The sequence below is a fragment of the Homalodisca vitripennis genome, chromosome 1 (assembly GCF_021130785.1).
Source record: "Homalodisca vitripennis isolate AUS2020 chromosome 1, UT_GWSS_2.1, whole genome shotgun sequence".
In the NCBI taxonomy this organism is placed as follows: Eukaryota; Metazoa; Arthropoda; class Insecta; order Hemiptera; family Cicadellidae; genus Homalodisca; species Homalodisca vitripennis.
The window spans coordinates 50,154,537-50,172,476 of NC_060207.1; the positions used below are offsets into that span (position 1 = coordinate 50,154,537).

The 17,940-nt window shown below is 34.3% G+C and overlaps 1 protein-coding gene across 4 annotated transcripts in view; it reads right to left on the bottom strand.

Annotated features, from left to right (window-relative positions):
* Positions 1 to 2,477: 2,477 nt before the first annotated feature.
* The window catches only part of LOC124361304 (aldo-keto reductase family 1 member B1-like), a 32,526-nt gene continuing 17,063 nt past the window's right edge, over positions 2,478 to 17,940 (bottom strand). For 2 of the 4 annotated variants that reach the window (XM_046815352.1, XM_046815367.1), the window contains 6 exons: positions 15,215 to 15,331; positions 14,710 to 14,901; positions 7,962 to 8,177; positions 5,468 to 5,616; positions 4,684 to 4,761; positions 2,478 to 2,816 (listed from right to left, as the gene is read on the bottom strand). In XM_046815352.1, the coding sequence (XP_046671308.1) occupies positions 4,719 to 4,761; positions 5,468 to 5,616; positions 7,962 to 8,177; positions 14,710 to 14,901; positions 15,215 to 15,331 (717 nt within the window). In that variant the 3' untranslated portion in view covers positions 2,478 to 2,816; positions 4,684 to 4,718. The remainder of the gene's footprint in view (positions 2,817 to 4,683; positions 4,762 to 5,467; positions 5,617 to 7,961; positions 8,178 to 14,709; positions 14,902 to 15,214; positions 15,332 to 17,940) is intronic. The other 2 variants (XM_046815359.1, XM_046815371.1) reach the window with 2 other exon arrangements.

The following is a 17,940-nucleotide window of genomic DNA, read 5'->3' on the forward strand; positions in this document are numbered from 1 at the left end:
TGCATCACGACAGTGATGGCTAAACAAAGAGGTGATGAGGAGGAGTTGTGCATTAAAGAAGTAAGAGATATAATACTGCTTCTAACAACAGTGGTGTGGCAAGGTGTGAAGATAGCTCCCATTACTACATTCGTAGAAACAAAATAGGTGTGGTGAGTGACATAGCAGGGTTTGGGCTCTTTCCTGTAAACATCACGTGACTCACCCTATTCAGTCAGTATGGCCATTTACTATGCATCTGTAGTAAGTCTACTGCAGTTTAAAACAAAGACAATGCAATTTAATGTTACCTTGTCTACATTTAACTATTCTAAGCTCAGAAATAATGCATGATTGACAAAAGTTTCATTAGATTATAAAAAAGGAAACAAATGATCTAACTTTTTAACATTATACACAATACAAAGGTTAAAGGACTGAAAGAAACTCCACAATTTTGAATTCAAATGTTTGAACAATCCATATTTCACTGTACAAATCACAGAATGTTTAAGTATGTCATTGATGAAAATAACTATGAGAATAGGGTTTAACACAAAGTTTATTCCTCTACTGTATTTATCCATGCCTACAAGTCACTGTAATATGATATGCTGCTAAGAAATATAAGGAAGTACTGTGGTGGTGAATAAAAACTTATTCAAATTCGAAATGTTATAACGAAATGAACTCAGAGTTTTAAAAGGTTAAGAAATGGGAGTTTTAAAATGGTGCAAGAAAGTGTTTTATCTAATTACTTGGTTTAACTATCACAAATCCATTACAGAACATGTTAAAATTTTACTGCTTTGTGTTGTTTTATGGAATTATGTTAAATAAGAAATTCCTATCTATTCATCTGCAAACTTGAGTCTACAGGATTGTGTTTAGTAAGTAATTAATTTAACTTTTGATTCTGTAAAAATGACAATGATGTTAATATTGTGAATACTTTTATGTGTTACATCTATGGTAACATGGCTTAAAACTTACTAAAAAAGTAAAGACATTGTCGGATTCAGAATGAGTATAACATCTTACCCTTTTTACATCCAATTCAAGTTTTTATGTTAATGTTTTCTATAATATTAACTATAAGTGAGGTTTAGGCCATTTTGCTCTCAAATATTTCCCCAACTTTCTGGAGACCAGCCATCAAATAGATTTCTACAGTTATCCTGCAACTGAGAATATTACATTTTCTGATGAAAGTTTAAATGAAAAATAGTGGCCAGTTTGAATGAGTAGCAAGACCATTAATTTAGTATTATGTTATTTTTTATCAAAATTAAACAAAAAACATTGTTTGGGCATTTAATTTTGAAGTTCTTCGTTTAATATTTTGGCTCTTTCCCAACCTAAAAAGTGGTAGTCATCTTAAAGTTTTGAAATGGTAACCCCCTTATTTTTGAGTATTGAAACAAAAATTCAGTGTAGCTTACAAAAGCTTTTGATGTAATTTAGTTGTCTCCTACCCCACAGCAAACGCAGATTATTGGGAAAACACTGATTCTTCAGTTACATGAAATTTCATAAAATGTATATTATAAAAATAATATATTTTAAACTTAGTTGGATAAATACAAGTAAGCAAATAAAAATACAGTAATACATTCAGATTAGTATTGGGTTTATTAGTAGTAAGACTGTTAATATAATATAGAATTATATCAATAATCTTTCAAAATCATTACAGATCAGATAGGAATTTTGTGAGATGTCATATTAATATATTTTAATGTTTAGCATTACCACAATGTGAATATATATTACAAATTATGGTTTGTTTTATTAACATTACTGTAAAAGATTATCAATGAATAATAAAAGTTGATGCTGTATACTGTTACCAATACGCAATACATTTTTTATTGTAAATTTGAACTCTGTTGATGTATCTTTATACATGTAATAAACAATTTATTTTTGTAATCCAATCATTTCTTGTTTTTTATAATACTCCCGGCTTCTCAAATAAATAATGTTGAAATGTATGAATGTACATAATGGATATATGTTGTATTCATGCTGCATGGTCTCATTTTAAATGTGCAGCTTGTTTAAATCCACATAACCACATTCATTTAATTTTTCCTGTAACTTTGATGGCTATTTAACAAAATATCTCAGTGTACTTTTTTAAATTTGTTTTAATAGGGACAAATGCCCAAATTATAATGTATTATTAACATTATACTGTTAAATAATTTTCCACATAGTCCATGAAATTTCACTTTTTCGATGCACATGCTAGTAGTGCACTGAAAAGAGACACAAAGTCTAAATAGTTTTGCATACTCGTTGGCCATTAAGTCCTGGTCTAGTAGGTCTGAGAATCTTACTTAGATCAAAAAGTGTTTACGTCTGGCTTTAGTAATTTACTTCCTGTAAGATATTCCCATTAACTTGGTTGTTTGCTTCGTTGCTATGATCTATATATATATATATATATATATATATATATATATATATATATATATATATATATATATATATATAGAAGCCATGCCAACATCATTAGTGACTTCTCTGATTGTAATGTGGCAATTGTTCATACACATTTTTATTTTTTTCACATTTTAATTGGTTGTTAATGTGCTGGGGCGTACAGAGTGGTCGTCATCTTCAATGTCTCCACGGCCATCTTTGAAATGCTTACACCATTCGGAAACCCTTGATTTACATGTAGCAGACTCACCATAGGCCTCTGTCAAAAATTTTCCAACTTTGTTACACTTTATTTCATTTTTCACACAAACTTTGATACAAATTCTTTAATTCATTTTTTAGGAAAAATGGCAGAGTTCATAGAACATGTCCAACCTTAGCAGCTGCCGCTGAAAAAGTAAACAATGAATACAGCTGAAAATTGTATTATACTTCAGGAGCAAGAGTACCGACATAATAAAAAACAAAACTTGAACGTGACTCATCAAATTGGACAATCGGACTCTCCAAACCCGCAAAACTTAAAAATTGCTGTTACTTTTTGAACACACCGTTATAGTGTAGTAGTTATCTAGTGCTTGTTAGAACGCTTTTATATTTTCTTTACTCATGAGTCTCATCAGAGCTGAAAAGTTCTAGATGCAACATTTCTGAAGCAAGTATTTAGTAGATGTTTAATGCTTGTTAGAACGCTTTTATATCTTCGTACTCTTGAGTCTCAGAACTGCAGAGTTCTAGATGCAACACTTAAAACAAATATGTAGTATCTAGAAAAGTACATAGTACTTTTTGAACACACCTCGTTTTGGCATATGTGAGTTGTCACTTTATTATAATAGGTTACTGAGTTTTCATGTTGTACATTTTGCTCCCTCTCCTCTCTTAATGGACACACTTTTGTTTATAGAACACCTGGTTCTTTCTTAACTTTTTTTCCCCAAAATATAAGCCTTCATGTAGCATTGCAATATAATCGTACTGAAATTTAATTTTTATCTAGTTTTATATTATTTATTAACTTAAAAACTGGTGACTATCGTAGTTGTGCTGTATGTTGTTGATATGACGGTCAAATATCGTTGTGAAATAGCCACTTTGTATAGTACCAATGCATTGTTTCAACAAAAGTAATAGTGTCATTGAATAATATATAAAGGATCTATAAGTATTTGAAGTTTGATTTTGATACATCTCTGACACAAGTTGGAGATATGTCAAATATTCCTCAACTATGAAATGTAGCAGTCTTAACATTTGTAAAACAAACAAACAAACATTTTTTAACAGTTATGAGAAGGCTTTAACAATACAGGGTGTCAATTAAGTCTGGAACCTGCATTGTACTCTGCTAAGTAAGACCTTTAATTTGATACCAAACTTGACCTATGCTGCTATTTAAGAATTTTGTCTGACTCCTTGTGGACCGTCCCCCAAAGGGATTATCCGGTCGGTAATTGGGCAGATGTGTGCGTTACTATCACCAGTAAGCACGTGTGAACTTTGGTATTTCTTTCTATTATGGTTCAAAAATGAAAAAAGAGGTTCCAGACTTAATTGACACCCTGTATTGTTAAAGCCTTCTCATAACTGTTAAAAAATGTTTGTTTGTTTGTTTTACAAATGTTAAGACTGCTACATTTCATAGTTGAGGAATATTTGACATATCTCCAACTTGTGTCAGAGATGTATCAAAATCAAACTTCAAATACTTATAGATCCTTTATATATTATTCAATGACACTATTACTTTTGTTGAAACAATGCATTGGTACTATACAAAGTGGCTATTTCACAACGATATTTGACCGTCATTTCAACAACATACAGCACAACTACGATAGTCACCAGTTTTTAAGTTAATAGATAATATAAAACTAGATAAAAATTAAATTTCAGTTCCAGACTTAATTGACACCCTGTATACAGTGTGTTTTGCGGGTAATAACATTTTTATTTGTACAAAATAAGAAGACAATTCAAATATCGTTTCTAACTTCATGAACTCATTACTTATATAAATATATGTATGATATAATATAATATGATTTTTATAAATTACCCTTGCAAACCAGGAAAAGTGATATACCTAGTAATCTGTTCACCAGTTCATTGTTTAAACAATGTTCATAAAACAATATTTTTCTAATGATATACATTCACGTATCACCTGTATCAATTAAATAAAACTTCAATTTTCTTTTTCAAAATGACAATTAGTATTTTTTAGCAAATAAAATTCATTAATTTTCCCATTACCGTTATAGAGAATTCCATATCATAGTTTTTTTTTCCTAAAACTGTGTATTAAAAGGGTACTCGGGGTGCTTTCTGGCTCTGAAACATGACATAACATTGGACTTAATAATGTTTTCAATTTATATTCTATTTTCGTACTTTATATAACGTAATAACGCTGAATAAATGCTAATAACGGACTTCTTACAAATAAGAACTCCACTCACAACTGTTGCTGTTAGCTTGGTTTTTTATTGTTACTTTTCAACAACTATTTCCAACACTTAATCAGTTGTGAAATGGAAGAACTTAGTAGCAACCATAGTCAATATCAATACAAATCTAAAGGTATGAGCAACCATAGCCAATCTTAATACAAATATAAAGTGGAAATAACAACAATCAATCTTAATATGAATGTAAGAGTAGGAGCAATCACTGTCAGTCTTAATACAAAGGTAAGGTAGAGGTGAGCTTAATTAATTGTGAGCTTCAAGTAATTGAAGCAACATAAATCGCAAAAACGCTAATAATTGTGACTATATTAATATAATCAAAGCTAATACTATAAAGTTTTCTTAATATTTAAACTAGGAAATTAACTAATTTTAGAATGTTAAGGCATAATTTGTGCAATGCATATAGTTTATTATATTGTTTATTGCATTATAGTCAATGCTTGTAAGTTCTATAATAATTAAGATTGTTTGTATTTGGCTGTCAATTTCAATGGTGGGTTGAAATTATTTTCGTCTAACTCATAAAAGATAACTATGCCTTGTTATTTTGTATTAAATATACTTACGAGTTATAAGTCATAGTACGAAAGTCATTGTGGAGAGTTTGGATGTATTCTATGTCTTGTATATCTAAATTGAAGTTAAAAACGTTCATATTTTCTTGAAGCCTTTCTTCTTCTGCAGTTTTTACTATAGGGATTACACCAAGCTGTACCTGAAAGTTTTTTCAGGTGTACATTTTCAGTATCGAGTCATATTAGAATGCTGTACTTGACTAGCTATGGTAGACCTCTTGAGTCTTGAGTGCTAGGAAACAATGCTAGCGCTTCTAAATATGTGGTATATAACACTGTACATAATTACCAGGGTGGTGCTGGAGGACTCTTTGTTAATTTATTAAAAAAAAAATATTAATTGTTAAATTATATATGATGGCCATATGTTCTTTCTAGATTCACAGTTTAGTGATATGATAACACTCCAATTAACTATGTTGTTTCAACCTATTCACATGCAGCTTCTCAGACAATGTAAAGGTACTAAGAAACGAAAATAAAACCAATCAGGTGATATGGATCATATACATACTTTTAGTCGTAATATCTAAAAAACTACAGGTAAAAATTGATTTTTTTGATATAAGATACATATATACAATAAACTTATTAGGTTATCAGTGTCCAGAGTTGTTTATCATTAATAGGAACAATTTACTTTGCCTTAAAAGTTCTGGTTTATTGAGTTGTCTCCATATATTGATTACATTGCAGTTACAACATAATCATACAGTCATTAGTTTTTCTCACCGTGCGACACCAATACGGACTCACGATCACGTGCCCCTCACTATCTTCGCGCTGTGCCGCACATAATGGTAAACCGTAACAGTGAATGACCGTTTAATTACTCTGCAACTGAAGTGAAATCATAGACAATAGAAAATAGACAAACTTCTGTATTTATATGTTCTTTGAAATAGTAATTGCGTCAACAGTTTTACATAAAACAAAAAGTTTGGTTAAAGTTAAAAGTTAAAAGTTCAGATATAATTTGTCTTGATTAAAATGTATGTAAAGTTAAAACCAAGTGAGATTAATCTGGTTGTTTCTCCAGTTGACAAATACTTCCAAGGTGTAGAAGGATGCTTGTTGAATGTTTTGTTTTCACGAATTCTCTTTAACTGTTGAGGTAGGAGGTTGAACAGCTTGGCTCCTGCGTAGCACGGTTTCTTCTCGTAGAGGGACGTGAGGTGAATCAGCATAGCAAAGTTTGTGTTATTCCTAGTGCTGTATTGGTGAGCATCTCCTAGTTTCTGGTGATTCCTGTCTACTGCATGTCTGATCACTTCAAGAATGTAAAGTGATGTGGCAGTCAGTATTTTAAGTTCTTGGAACACACTTCGACAAGAGTCATGTTGGTTTAGGCCTATTACAGTTCTCACTGCTTTCTTATGTACAGTACCAAGACTCTGCTTACATACCTGGCAGAGGAGTTTCCCCACACTATAAGTCCATACCGAATATGCGACTCAAATAGCTAGTGGTATGCTACTTTTGGTGTTTCAAGGTTACAGGAGTTTTATTATTTTTATTTTGAGTGCATAGAGGCTGGTATTTAATGTTTTACAAAAGTTGTCTACATGTGATGCCCAAGTGAGTTTGCTATCAATTTTAACTCAGATATATTTTGCTTCACTTTCTAATTAAATGTCTGGTAGCCCTGGCAAGTCAGTGATTCTGTTCCCGATATTTAATTGTTGAGTTTTTTCTCATTAAGTACAAGGAAAGTGTTTTTAAAATACTGCTTAGCCATGTTGTATGTAACAAAGGATGACATTTATAATGTTTTTTTACTGTTCGTCGGCATCTAGGAGTGCAGTGCCATCTGCGTACTACATAATAGCTTGCCCATATTCTTGAATATATTTTGGCAGGTCGTTGGTCAGCAGGATGAAAAGATTAGTCCTAATACTGAGCCTTGGGGTACACCTTTAATGATTGGGAGTAAATTTAACCTTGCTATATGGGTAGTATGGTTTTTTGTGTATGTTACATCAACTATTTGTGTTCTTCCTACCAGATAGCTTGAAAACCAATTTGAAGCTTTGCCTTTTATTTCCATGCCCTTCATTTTGATTAGCAGTAGAGAGTGGTCTAAAGTTTAAAATGCCTAGTCTAAGACAAACCCCGTAACAGATGCTCCTTCCTCCATCTGATTGATAATGTACTCAACAATGCTAGCCATGGCTGTTGTTGGTTGACCTACCCATGTTGTTGACCACTAGGATGTTGTTATTAATAAGATAACTCATTAATATTATACGGATACAACTCAATAGACATTTATAGAACTCAAAGGCAAGGTAAAATATTCAAAATAAACCTTTAAACATTTGTCAGTAACTTGGCCAATTGCAAAAAATAACATAAAGTACTCATAGAGTAGAGGTATATCTGGTACTGAAGTATAAGGGAAAACTCTTAAGATGTACCAATGATACTCCAGACATTTTGGACTCACTGATTGTTTACATTGTTTTATAATGAGTGTGATACTCACGGTGTACCGGAGGCATACTTGGGCCACAGTCTTATTGTATCTTTCACCAATAGAAGTCAAGCGATGGTTTTCCAATACGACTTGCCTTCTCTCCTCAGGTGTGAGTTCTATAGCCCTACCAGGAGCCCCCAGCGGTCTGTAGCCCATCACTGCAACGTCTCGCTCCTTGCAGAACTGGATCAGCTGTGTCTGCGGCAGCCTTACTGAACACTCTATCTGATACACACAAAGCTTGGATGTACAGGGCTTATAAACACACACAGTTCTAGAATACCTACATTAAAACGTTGGTTCACTTTTTGTAATCTTTGAGTATATGTCTAGTCTGTATCTGTAAGACACCTATCACTTTTTCCCCAATAAATGGGCCCATGTAGATATAAAATTACATCGCGGTGTGAGTGGGATGACTGTTTCACTTGCTATCATGTAAAGTTCATTACTGAGGATAAGCTAATTTGAAAGAAAAAACAATTCGTGCTTTTGTTTTGTTTTATGTTACAAACCAAGTTTCTACAACTGATATCTGTTCTCTCTTTTAGGTATCAAGACCTAAAACTCAAGGTTAAGCGTTCATAAAAATTAACAAAACAATAAAATTTATCGTACTATCACTAGTATAAACAAATTCAACATTTTCCAATATATAATTTTTATTTTGATTTCCATTGTTAGCTCACTGGGCTTGAGTGCCATGTTGAATGTAGAATCTTGGAGCATTGGAAAAAAGGTTTATCGTACTATCACTAGTATAAACAAATTCAACATTTTCCAATATATAATTTTTATTTTGATTTCCATTGTTAGCTCACTGGGCTTGAGTGCCATGTTGAATGTAGAATCTTGGAGCATTGGAAAAAAGGTTTATCGTACTATCACTAGTATAAACAAATTCAACATTTTCCAATAAAACAATAAAATGACAATAGACACGCCAAGCAGTTGTAACTCAAAACATATATTTTTTATATGCCAATTAAAAGAGCCAATGTATTAACTTATCTAAATACTTATTAAAAGTAATAGGTATACTGTAATAGACTTTTATACTCAACCATTCAAAATGATGCTAATTTTATGTTTTCACACCTGATATCTATCAACAATTTGAGTAAACATTTACAATTTTTCTAAATTCATATTAATTTTATAATATTAAAAAATGATTGTCAGAAAAGTTTTTAACATTTGTTAATCATCTACGAATTACTAGAAGAATATAAACTGATAATTTTTGAACCCACTAATGTAAAGCAATTGCAAATTATAAAATAATCTAGATTGAAATCAATAGAGCTGATAGTTTACCATGGAGATTATGTTTGTGTAAAGAATAATACGTACATACAGTGTTTGTTTTTGACTGAAAATTTGAGTGTTTTAGATCTAGACTATAAGTATAGTGTTGAGGTGGAGGAGAAATTGAAGGGAATAACATCTTCTTACCAACTGTTAGGAGTTTCATCCTGATAGAGATTGTGAGTATGGAAGTTTGGCAGTGGACATATAACACTGGGATAATTACCTTGTTGACTACTGGCTTGTTGTTTGGCAGTGAACATGTAACTCTGGGATGATTACCTTGTTGACTACTGGCTTGTTGTTTGGCAGTGGACATATAACACTGGGATAATTACCTGGTTGACTACTGGCTTGTTGTTTGGCAGTGAACATGTAACTCTGGGATGATTACCTTGTTGACTACTGGCCAGCGACGTAACTAGGTTATTCAGCACCCGGGGCAAACACCTATTTTGGCGCCCCTCCCCCCCACCAATTGAACTGAAACTAATTCCTTATAACTCCTCTTAAAAAGTGTGGTGTGTCCATCGGTACCGGGTACGCTACATTAATACTATCTTGAATCTTGATCTTAAAATACTCAACCTCAAGTTCAAAGTATATAGGCCTAAATATATATTTGGTAAATAATAGAATACGTATTTTCAAAAAACAAATAGTTTATTTCAAAACAACACCATTTATACTAAAACACTTATGATAGTAAATTATGTAAAATATTGATTTAAACATTTAAATTGTTCTTAGAATTTAACTTTTCGGGCTTTTCTTGCAGCAAATGTACTGACAATCTCACTGAAGCATAGTTTTGAGGCTACCTGGTGCTCAATGGAAATAATCCCTAGGTTTGTCAGCCTCTGTTGCCCTGTCAAATTCCGTAAATAATTTTTTATTATTTTAAGTTTACTAAAAACTTCTTTCATTCGAAGCCACTGAAACCGGAATTGTCAAGAAGATCCGTAAGGCAGTCATTATGTTTGGATATACATCCTCCATTTTGTTCACACACAAAAATTTCAGAAGATCAATCGAATTGGGCTGTTTGGATATTTGGTACTAAATCCAAACCATGGTATTTTGAAACTTTCCACTTCAGTTGCCAATTCGTCTTTGTCCAAGTCTTCTTTATATTTGGAGGCTAATTCAATTGCTTTAGCCTTTAGGTCATCCCCACTCATTGTTCCAAAGCTAGCTCCGTTGAGAAAACCAAACAAATGATTTATGTTTTGAATAGAGTTGAATCTTTCTCTGAGTTCACAAAGAATGCGATCGACGATTTCTAATAGCTGCTGTTGAAATTTCTTCTCTTCTGAGAATTCAGGTGCTTCATCTTCGGCATTCTCATCAAACATGCGCTTTTTTCTTCTCTTTCGAACTACTTTGAAATGAGGATCAAGGCCAAGATTTGTTGCCATTTCTTTGGCTTCTTTCATTGCAGCGTTTGAATAGTTTGCCCTTTCCGAGTCTAGTTCAGAGATCAAACGACTGATGTGTTTGGCCGATCTATGTATGGTGATATTCTCCACTTGTAGGAGCTTGTTCACAATGTCAATGCGGGTCAATTGCTTGTACCAAAAACAGGAGAGGAACTATAAACTCAAACTGCTTGACATTTTTCAAAAGATTAGCTGCTTCAGTTTTTGTGTTTCATCTGAGGTAGTTAGGCTGGTTCTGAGGTCATTTTAAAGCATTTATAATTTTACCTAGATGCTTGTATATAACTTGTACAGCTTCCCTCTTAGTCGACCATCTGGTGTTACTTTGTAGTTTTAGAGATAGAGGGACATGTTTTAATAAAACCTCCCATCTATTGGTCGAGGAAGCAAAAAAATTGTACAAGCAGTTAAGAGTTCCAAAGTATGACTGTACCTCCCTGACATACTAGCAGCATTTGCACCTACTAAATTTAAGGAATGAGCCGCGCAAGGCACAAAATAAGCCAGGTTGTTTTCGGCAAGAATCCTAGATTGGACGCCTTTGTATTTGCCAGCCATATTCGAACCATTGTCATAGCACTGGCCCCGGCAGTTCTTCAAATCTAAGCCATCTTTTTTGATTTTCTCTGAAATTTCTTGCGAAAGACCCAATCCAGTTTTTTCACCAACTTTTACAAAATCAATAAAACTCTCCACTACCTCCGGACCCTGTTCGGTGATTTTCACATAACGAAGGACTTGAGGACATTTGCTCCAAATGACTTACGTCGGGGAGTACAGTCAAACATAATTGAAAAGTATTTTGAAGCCTTGATGTCACAAAATATGTTTTCTCTGACTTTTCCTGCAATAATGTCTAAAAAATTCATTCTGGGATGAGCGGCGAAAAGTAACTGACTTGGCCTTTTTTATGGCGAAGAATGTGCTCTTTCAGAGGTGCATGGTAATGAGATACTAGTTCAATAGTGTTCAAAAAACCTACCGCATCTAGGGTCACTGAAATCCAGGTTTTTCATTGGAGCCTCGTAATGGGCTGCCATCTTTTGCTAGGTGTAAGATTACATCAATGATAGCATACAAAAACACCCTTCCAGTGTGCCTCTTCAAGTGCAATCATGTCTTGTAGTTCTTTGTCAATGCCAGAAACGTTTACTTAAACTAGATTCTAAATTTTTCCAAGCACAAAAGCACTGTTTGTGATTTAAGGAGTTCTCATGCTCAGGAATCCGTTCACTCAATTTCTTCCACTGAGTGAACCCTTCATCTTTGGCTAAAGCAGAAAATCTTATGTGGATGTTGATGTTCAGTGTGCGAAAAAAAGTTTGCATGGATACAATACAAGGAATTGTTTGATTTGCTATAGACTAGCCATGTTCGATGTACTTTTAAGCCATTAGGCATAATTTTTTTGTAAACCACTCTTTTAGTCAACTGTCTCCCATCTCTTAAAGTATTGTTAAGATCAGGTTCTATTTTCCCTTCATTCAATAATCTCGATACGAGAAAACATCTGTCTGCATCCGAAATGGTATTAGGCCACTTCCCCCGGATCTTTTAGATCAATAGATTTAGTAGACTCACCATGGGTTGGATCAGTTGTCAAACTCGTAGACGTACCATTATTATACTTTTGCTCCGGTTGAAACATCTCGATCTCTTCACCCTCGACGTCATCCTGGGTGACCGTTGGTACAACTGGAAGTTCTTCCAGCTGAGATTTTCCGTACCAAGATTAGCATTAGTTGAAAACACGTCTTGGACTGCATCAGCTGATGACCCTCCATCTTCAAAAAGTCGTACTTGTACTACAGCTGATTTCATCTGAAAAAAATAAAAAAATTCGAGTTACCTTCATTCGATAAAATAATAATTATTGGTAATATTTGTCAATTTGTGGTAGAACTTAGCTGTTTAAATTGTGCCGTATTTATCTAAAAGCATAGTTTAACGCTAAATTAAACAATACTGCCGACAAAGCATCTCCTACTATACTATTTTTTTTAAATAAATTATGACGTTCTTAGTTCTTGGTTAAAGCGAAATGTCGTCTTCAAGTGTGACGATGACTAGATTTGCTGCTTGTTAGCGTTTCTAAGAAATAGCTTAAGAAGAAGAAAGCTTAAAACCCTGTGTTCAATTATATATTTTTTTAAACACAGATTCATATCAATAGTACGCTGCTACAGTTACAGAAAAGTTAATTATGATATATTTTTAAGGTTTCAATAAGTTAATCATTAATCTGTATTAGTTAATAAATACAAAGTAACAAAGTACTGTATATCTATCTTACCTACCTTTACTGTTTGTTTCATTTAGCCATGATGATAGAAGAGACGAGATTGATGTGCTTCTTTTTTTCTCTCTTTAGCTCTTTTGCGATTTTCCGCACCAGACAGTTTTTTTCGACATGACTAATATTCACAAACACGAAAATAATATTGCTAGTAACACTCAAAGAAACAGCTCCGCAACCACATTACGTGAACCGAACCACTGATGATGTATATAATGAAGTAGAAGTATGAACTATTGTCAACAATAGTAGTGCACAACTGCACAACATACGCAGTTAGTCTGTTAGTCAAGGTCAGGCCAGCGAGCATCGATGTGTTGTGTTTGTGGCAATGTGGCATGTGTGGTGCGGTGAGAGGGATGGGGGAGCTGCGGGTGGGAGCCGGGAGGGGAAGGAAGTGTCTGACGCCGCGCCGTCCTAGTGAGTCATTCCACAGATAACACAGTGTGCCCATACTCGTTCTGTACAAGTTCATGCAGACCGTAAACATGATTCGTAAATAGTCAGATAGCATTCATCATTTCACTTTGCATTTTCTTAGACTTAAATCAAATAAAAATAATAAATATAATGATTTTCTTTTGCAACACACCTCGCATTAAAAAAATATTTTCAACAATTTTTATTAGAAAAATCTGTGGCCGTGTTGGCGCCCCCCCAACAACTTGCGCCCGGGGCACATGCCCCGCGTGCCCCCCCCTAGTTACGTCGCTGCTACTGGCTTGTTGTTTGGCAGTGGACATGTAACTCTGGGATGATTACCTTGTTGACTACTGGCTTGTTGTTTGGCAGTGAACATGTAACTCTGGGATGATTACCTTGTTGACTACTGGCTTGTTGTTTGGCAGTGAACATGTAACTCTGGGATGATTACCTTGTTGACTACTGGCTTGTTGTTTGGCAGTGGACATATAACACTGGGATAATTACCTGGTTGACTACTGGCTTGTTGTTTGGCAGTGAACATGTAACTCTGGGATGATTACCTGGTTGACTACTGGCTTGTTGTTTGGCAGTGAACATGTAACTCTGGGATGATTACCTTGTTGACTACTGGCTTGTTGTTTGGCAGTGGACATGTAACTCTGGGATGATTACCTTGTTGACTACTGGCTTGTTGTTTGGCAGTGAACATGTAACTCTGGGATAATTACCTTGTTGACTACTGGCTTGTTGTTTGGCAGTGGACATATAATACTGGGATAATTACCTGGTTGACTACTGGCTTGTTGTTTGGCAGTGGACATGTAACTCTGGGATGATTACCTTGTTGACTACTGGCTTGTTGTTTGGCAGTGAACATGTAACTCTGGGATAATTACCTTGTTGACTACTGGCTTGTTGTTTGGCAGTGGACATATAATACTGGGATAATTACCTGGTTGACTACTGGCTTGTTGTTTGGCAGTGAACATGTAACTCTGGGATGATTACCTTGTTGACTACTGGCTTGTTGTTTGGCAGTGAACATGTAACTCTGGGATAATTACCTTGTTGACTACTGGCTTGTTGTTTGGCAGTGGACATATAACACTGGGATAATTACCTTGTTGACTACTGGCTTGTTGTTTGGCAGTGAACATGTAACTCTGGGATGATTACCTTGTTGACTACTGGCTTGTTGTTTGGCAGTGAACATGTAACTCTGGGATGATTACCTTGTTGACTACTGGCTTGTTGTTTGGCAGTGGACATGTAACACTGGGTTGATTACCTGGTTGACTACTGGCTTGATATTTGCAATATCCAGGATCCTCTGGAGTTGATTGCTGTTGAAGTTGGACACTCCGATACTCCTGACAAGGCCTCTGCTGACACAGGTCTCCATTTGCCTCCAGACATCTTCTAGTGTTGTCGTGTCAAACTCATTGAATTCTTGATGTTTGAAATTATCTTTTGTTTTAGTCTAAAATGGAAACACGCGTATAATTTTAATCCAAAAGTATCATTGGTTCTAATTTTATGAACAGCAATGTCTAGTTTGTTTAAAGAAAATGAAATGTATAAAACTTTTGTACACTAATTTGTTAATCCTATGTAGGCGAGCAAGAAAAGTGAAATACTAGTAGCTTTCGCACCATTCACATCGTGTTAAGTTGCCCTCTCGACTGCATAGTAAACATTTGAGAGATAACATAATTTTAAAAACATACCAACATACAATAGAATAAGAAAAACAATAAAAATACTCATTACAACAGCATTACCAGGTAGCTTACCTTTACGCCAAATGGCCAGTTAATGAGATACAGGTCGATGTAGTTGATCGACAAGTAACGTAAAGATTTCTCACAAGCCTTTAACACTTCTCCCTCGGAGTGATGAGAGTTCCATAACTGCAAAGTAAACATACAATATAAATATTACAACTTTTTGTAATCCCTATGCAACAAATGTACATTTTTGTTGTTGTTACATACTTGTAAGAAAAAGGACAAATTAACTATGTTACAGTCATCTGTACTCTCTCCCTACTGGCATAGGCATAGGGTACCAATAGTGGTCAATAGTGGTCAATAGTGGTCAGTGACACCCAACAAGAAGCACTAAGCAAGGAGCGATTGGTATCCCTTTTTATATATTCATATCATCAGCATAAAGGCAGACGTTGTAGTTTAGAATAGATATTATGTAATCAACAAGGAAATCAAAGGACCAAAATTGAAATTGTTGGGCGCTTCTGAAGTGACAATGACACGTTCAGAATACAACTCTACAAAACGGTACTCTCCATATCCTTTCTGTAGCGTAGAATTTAACTCTGCGTAACAGATTATGAGAAAGTCCAATAGGTAGAATCTTCTTCAAAGAGAGATAATGTGAAAGCTTGTGAAACTTTTTTGAAACTCGTAGATAGTATCACCCTGACTCTGTTGCTCAGCTTGCATCATTATCTTTGCTTAATGTATCAATTTAACAGAATCAATCAAAGCCTGCACGAAAAGATATTGCAGGAATTTGAATCATTACTCTTAAAGGTCCTTTAAGAATTTGTTGGTTTAATTATGTTATGATGAAGCTTGTACTCGTGGATATGCTTGCCGCAGTAGGTTTTACTTTTTACTAAAATGAGGTTTTCAAGGCTCGTATGATTACTGGGGCCTAGGACCTAAGAGCTGGGAAACGCTGAGGATAGAATACTGTTCTAAAGAGGAACAAATGAAGAATGTTAGTGTTTCCACTAATGGTGATTGTAATGACTCGGCTTCGGTTTCACTAATTTTCTTATCAATAAAAAAAGGGTCTGTTCTTATACAGATTAAAATCTAGTGTAACTTGTAATGACCTGACTTGTTTAACGGTTATGGTGGTGATTATTTCCTTAGTATTCCATATTTTTTATTGATGTAGGCGATTTATTAATTACACTCAGGTGTCATTCCTGGCTTAAGACACGATACTTGTTCAGTAAACAGTAACGGTATTCGCTTTTTATTGTTTGAAATTACTTACACGGTGTTTAGTGTGTCAAACGGTTAAATCGTATGAGTTAACGTAGTCATCAAGTACTTTGGTCATAAAAACATTTGGTTTGTGAAACTGTTGTATTCTCTTTTATTGTCAAAGGTATATGTGCCATTTTTCAAGGCAGTTTTCATTGATAATAGCTAGGACAATTTTCTTCCATGTGGAAAACTTCTGTAATGACGCTGACGAGTTTCTCTCTCTCTAAGTTTGGGCCAACTTATATTGCACGCCTGATAAAAAGACACAAGTGAGAAATGTTCTTTATACAAAAAGTTTATCATAAGGACGGCTACATAAGGGATTGCTCGAGAAATTTATCTTCTTACGTCTCCATTGTAAGAGGGCTTAATGAGGTATCGTTCAACTGGCACAAACAAACCTTCATTTTTAACAGTGATTGGTCCTTCTGTTGAGCGACAAGATTTAGGAGGATATTACAGTATCTACTTTGACTTCCGAAAACGTTTGAGAAGCTTCAACATTTCCTCTTTTAGAGATGCTTCCGGATTAAACAGAATTGTCTTGACCTTATTGGCTGGATGAAATACATTATACGCCTTTCTTCTCCTAGCACTATTATGTTCCCATTTATTCCTGTTGAAGTAACTGATAATATTAAAACATTAATAGATTAGAGATCGCGGAAGTTAGCTCGCATCCACGCCTTACGTTTGACACGGCATGGTATGCTTACTAGTAGGAATTGAAACGACCTTGAGTTCTCCTTATAAGAACAATGTTAAATCTCATGCACTTTTACAGCCTTAATTTTTATTATAGCTTTGTGGGAGGTATGTTATTTTGAAAACACAAAACTAAAAAAAGATTACACTAATAAAGATATAACTAATACGCACCCAAACATCTTTTAGTTTTTTTGTGAAGTTTATACTTTTTGAGTATATAAGCGACGAAGAACAAGAGAGTTCAATGTTTTCTTTTCTGAATAACCTATAAAATATTGGAAAACCAATATTCGGATGCGTATTAGTTATATAAAATGTAACACCTCCTATTAATAGTTCTATGACTAAAGCTAAAACAGTGATAGTAGCTACATTGTTTATAGAGCTACGATCACCGTGGCCGCCAAGTAGAGCTCTTACAAATTTTCTCTGATTTAAGATAGCCTACATATTATGACCAGGTTTAGATAAATATTTTATATATCGTTATACTTACTCAGGATTACTCAGTTGCAACAGGGGAACGATTACAGTTAGCTTAAATTCCAACTCACGTTTCCTTCATGGGTTTGATTACTCTGTTATACAAATGCTTGTCTTCTTAGTATCTAAACCTTAGCGATATCACAACTTATACCAAACATTTCCTTTTTTCCCCATTGATCAAATACACGACCTCTTGTTCTTATAATATATACCAAGGATAACCTTTTTTATGTTCCAAGATTTCACCATACTTCTATATGAAATTTTAAAAACTTATTTATGTTTTACAATTAATTCTATTAATT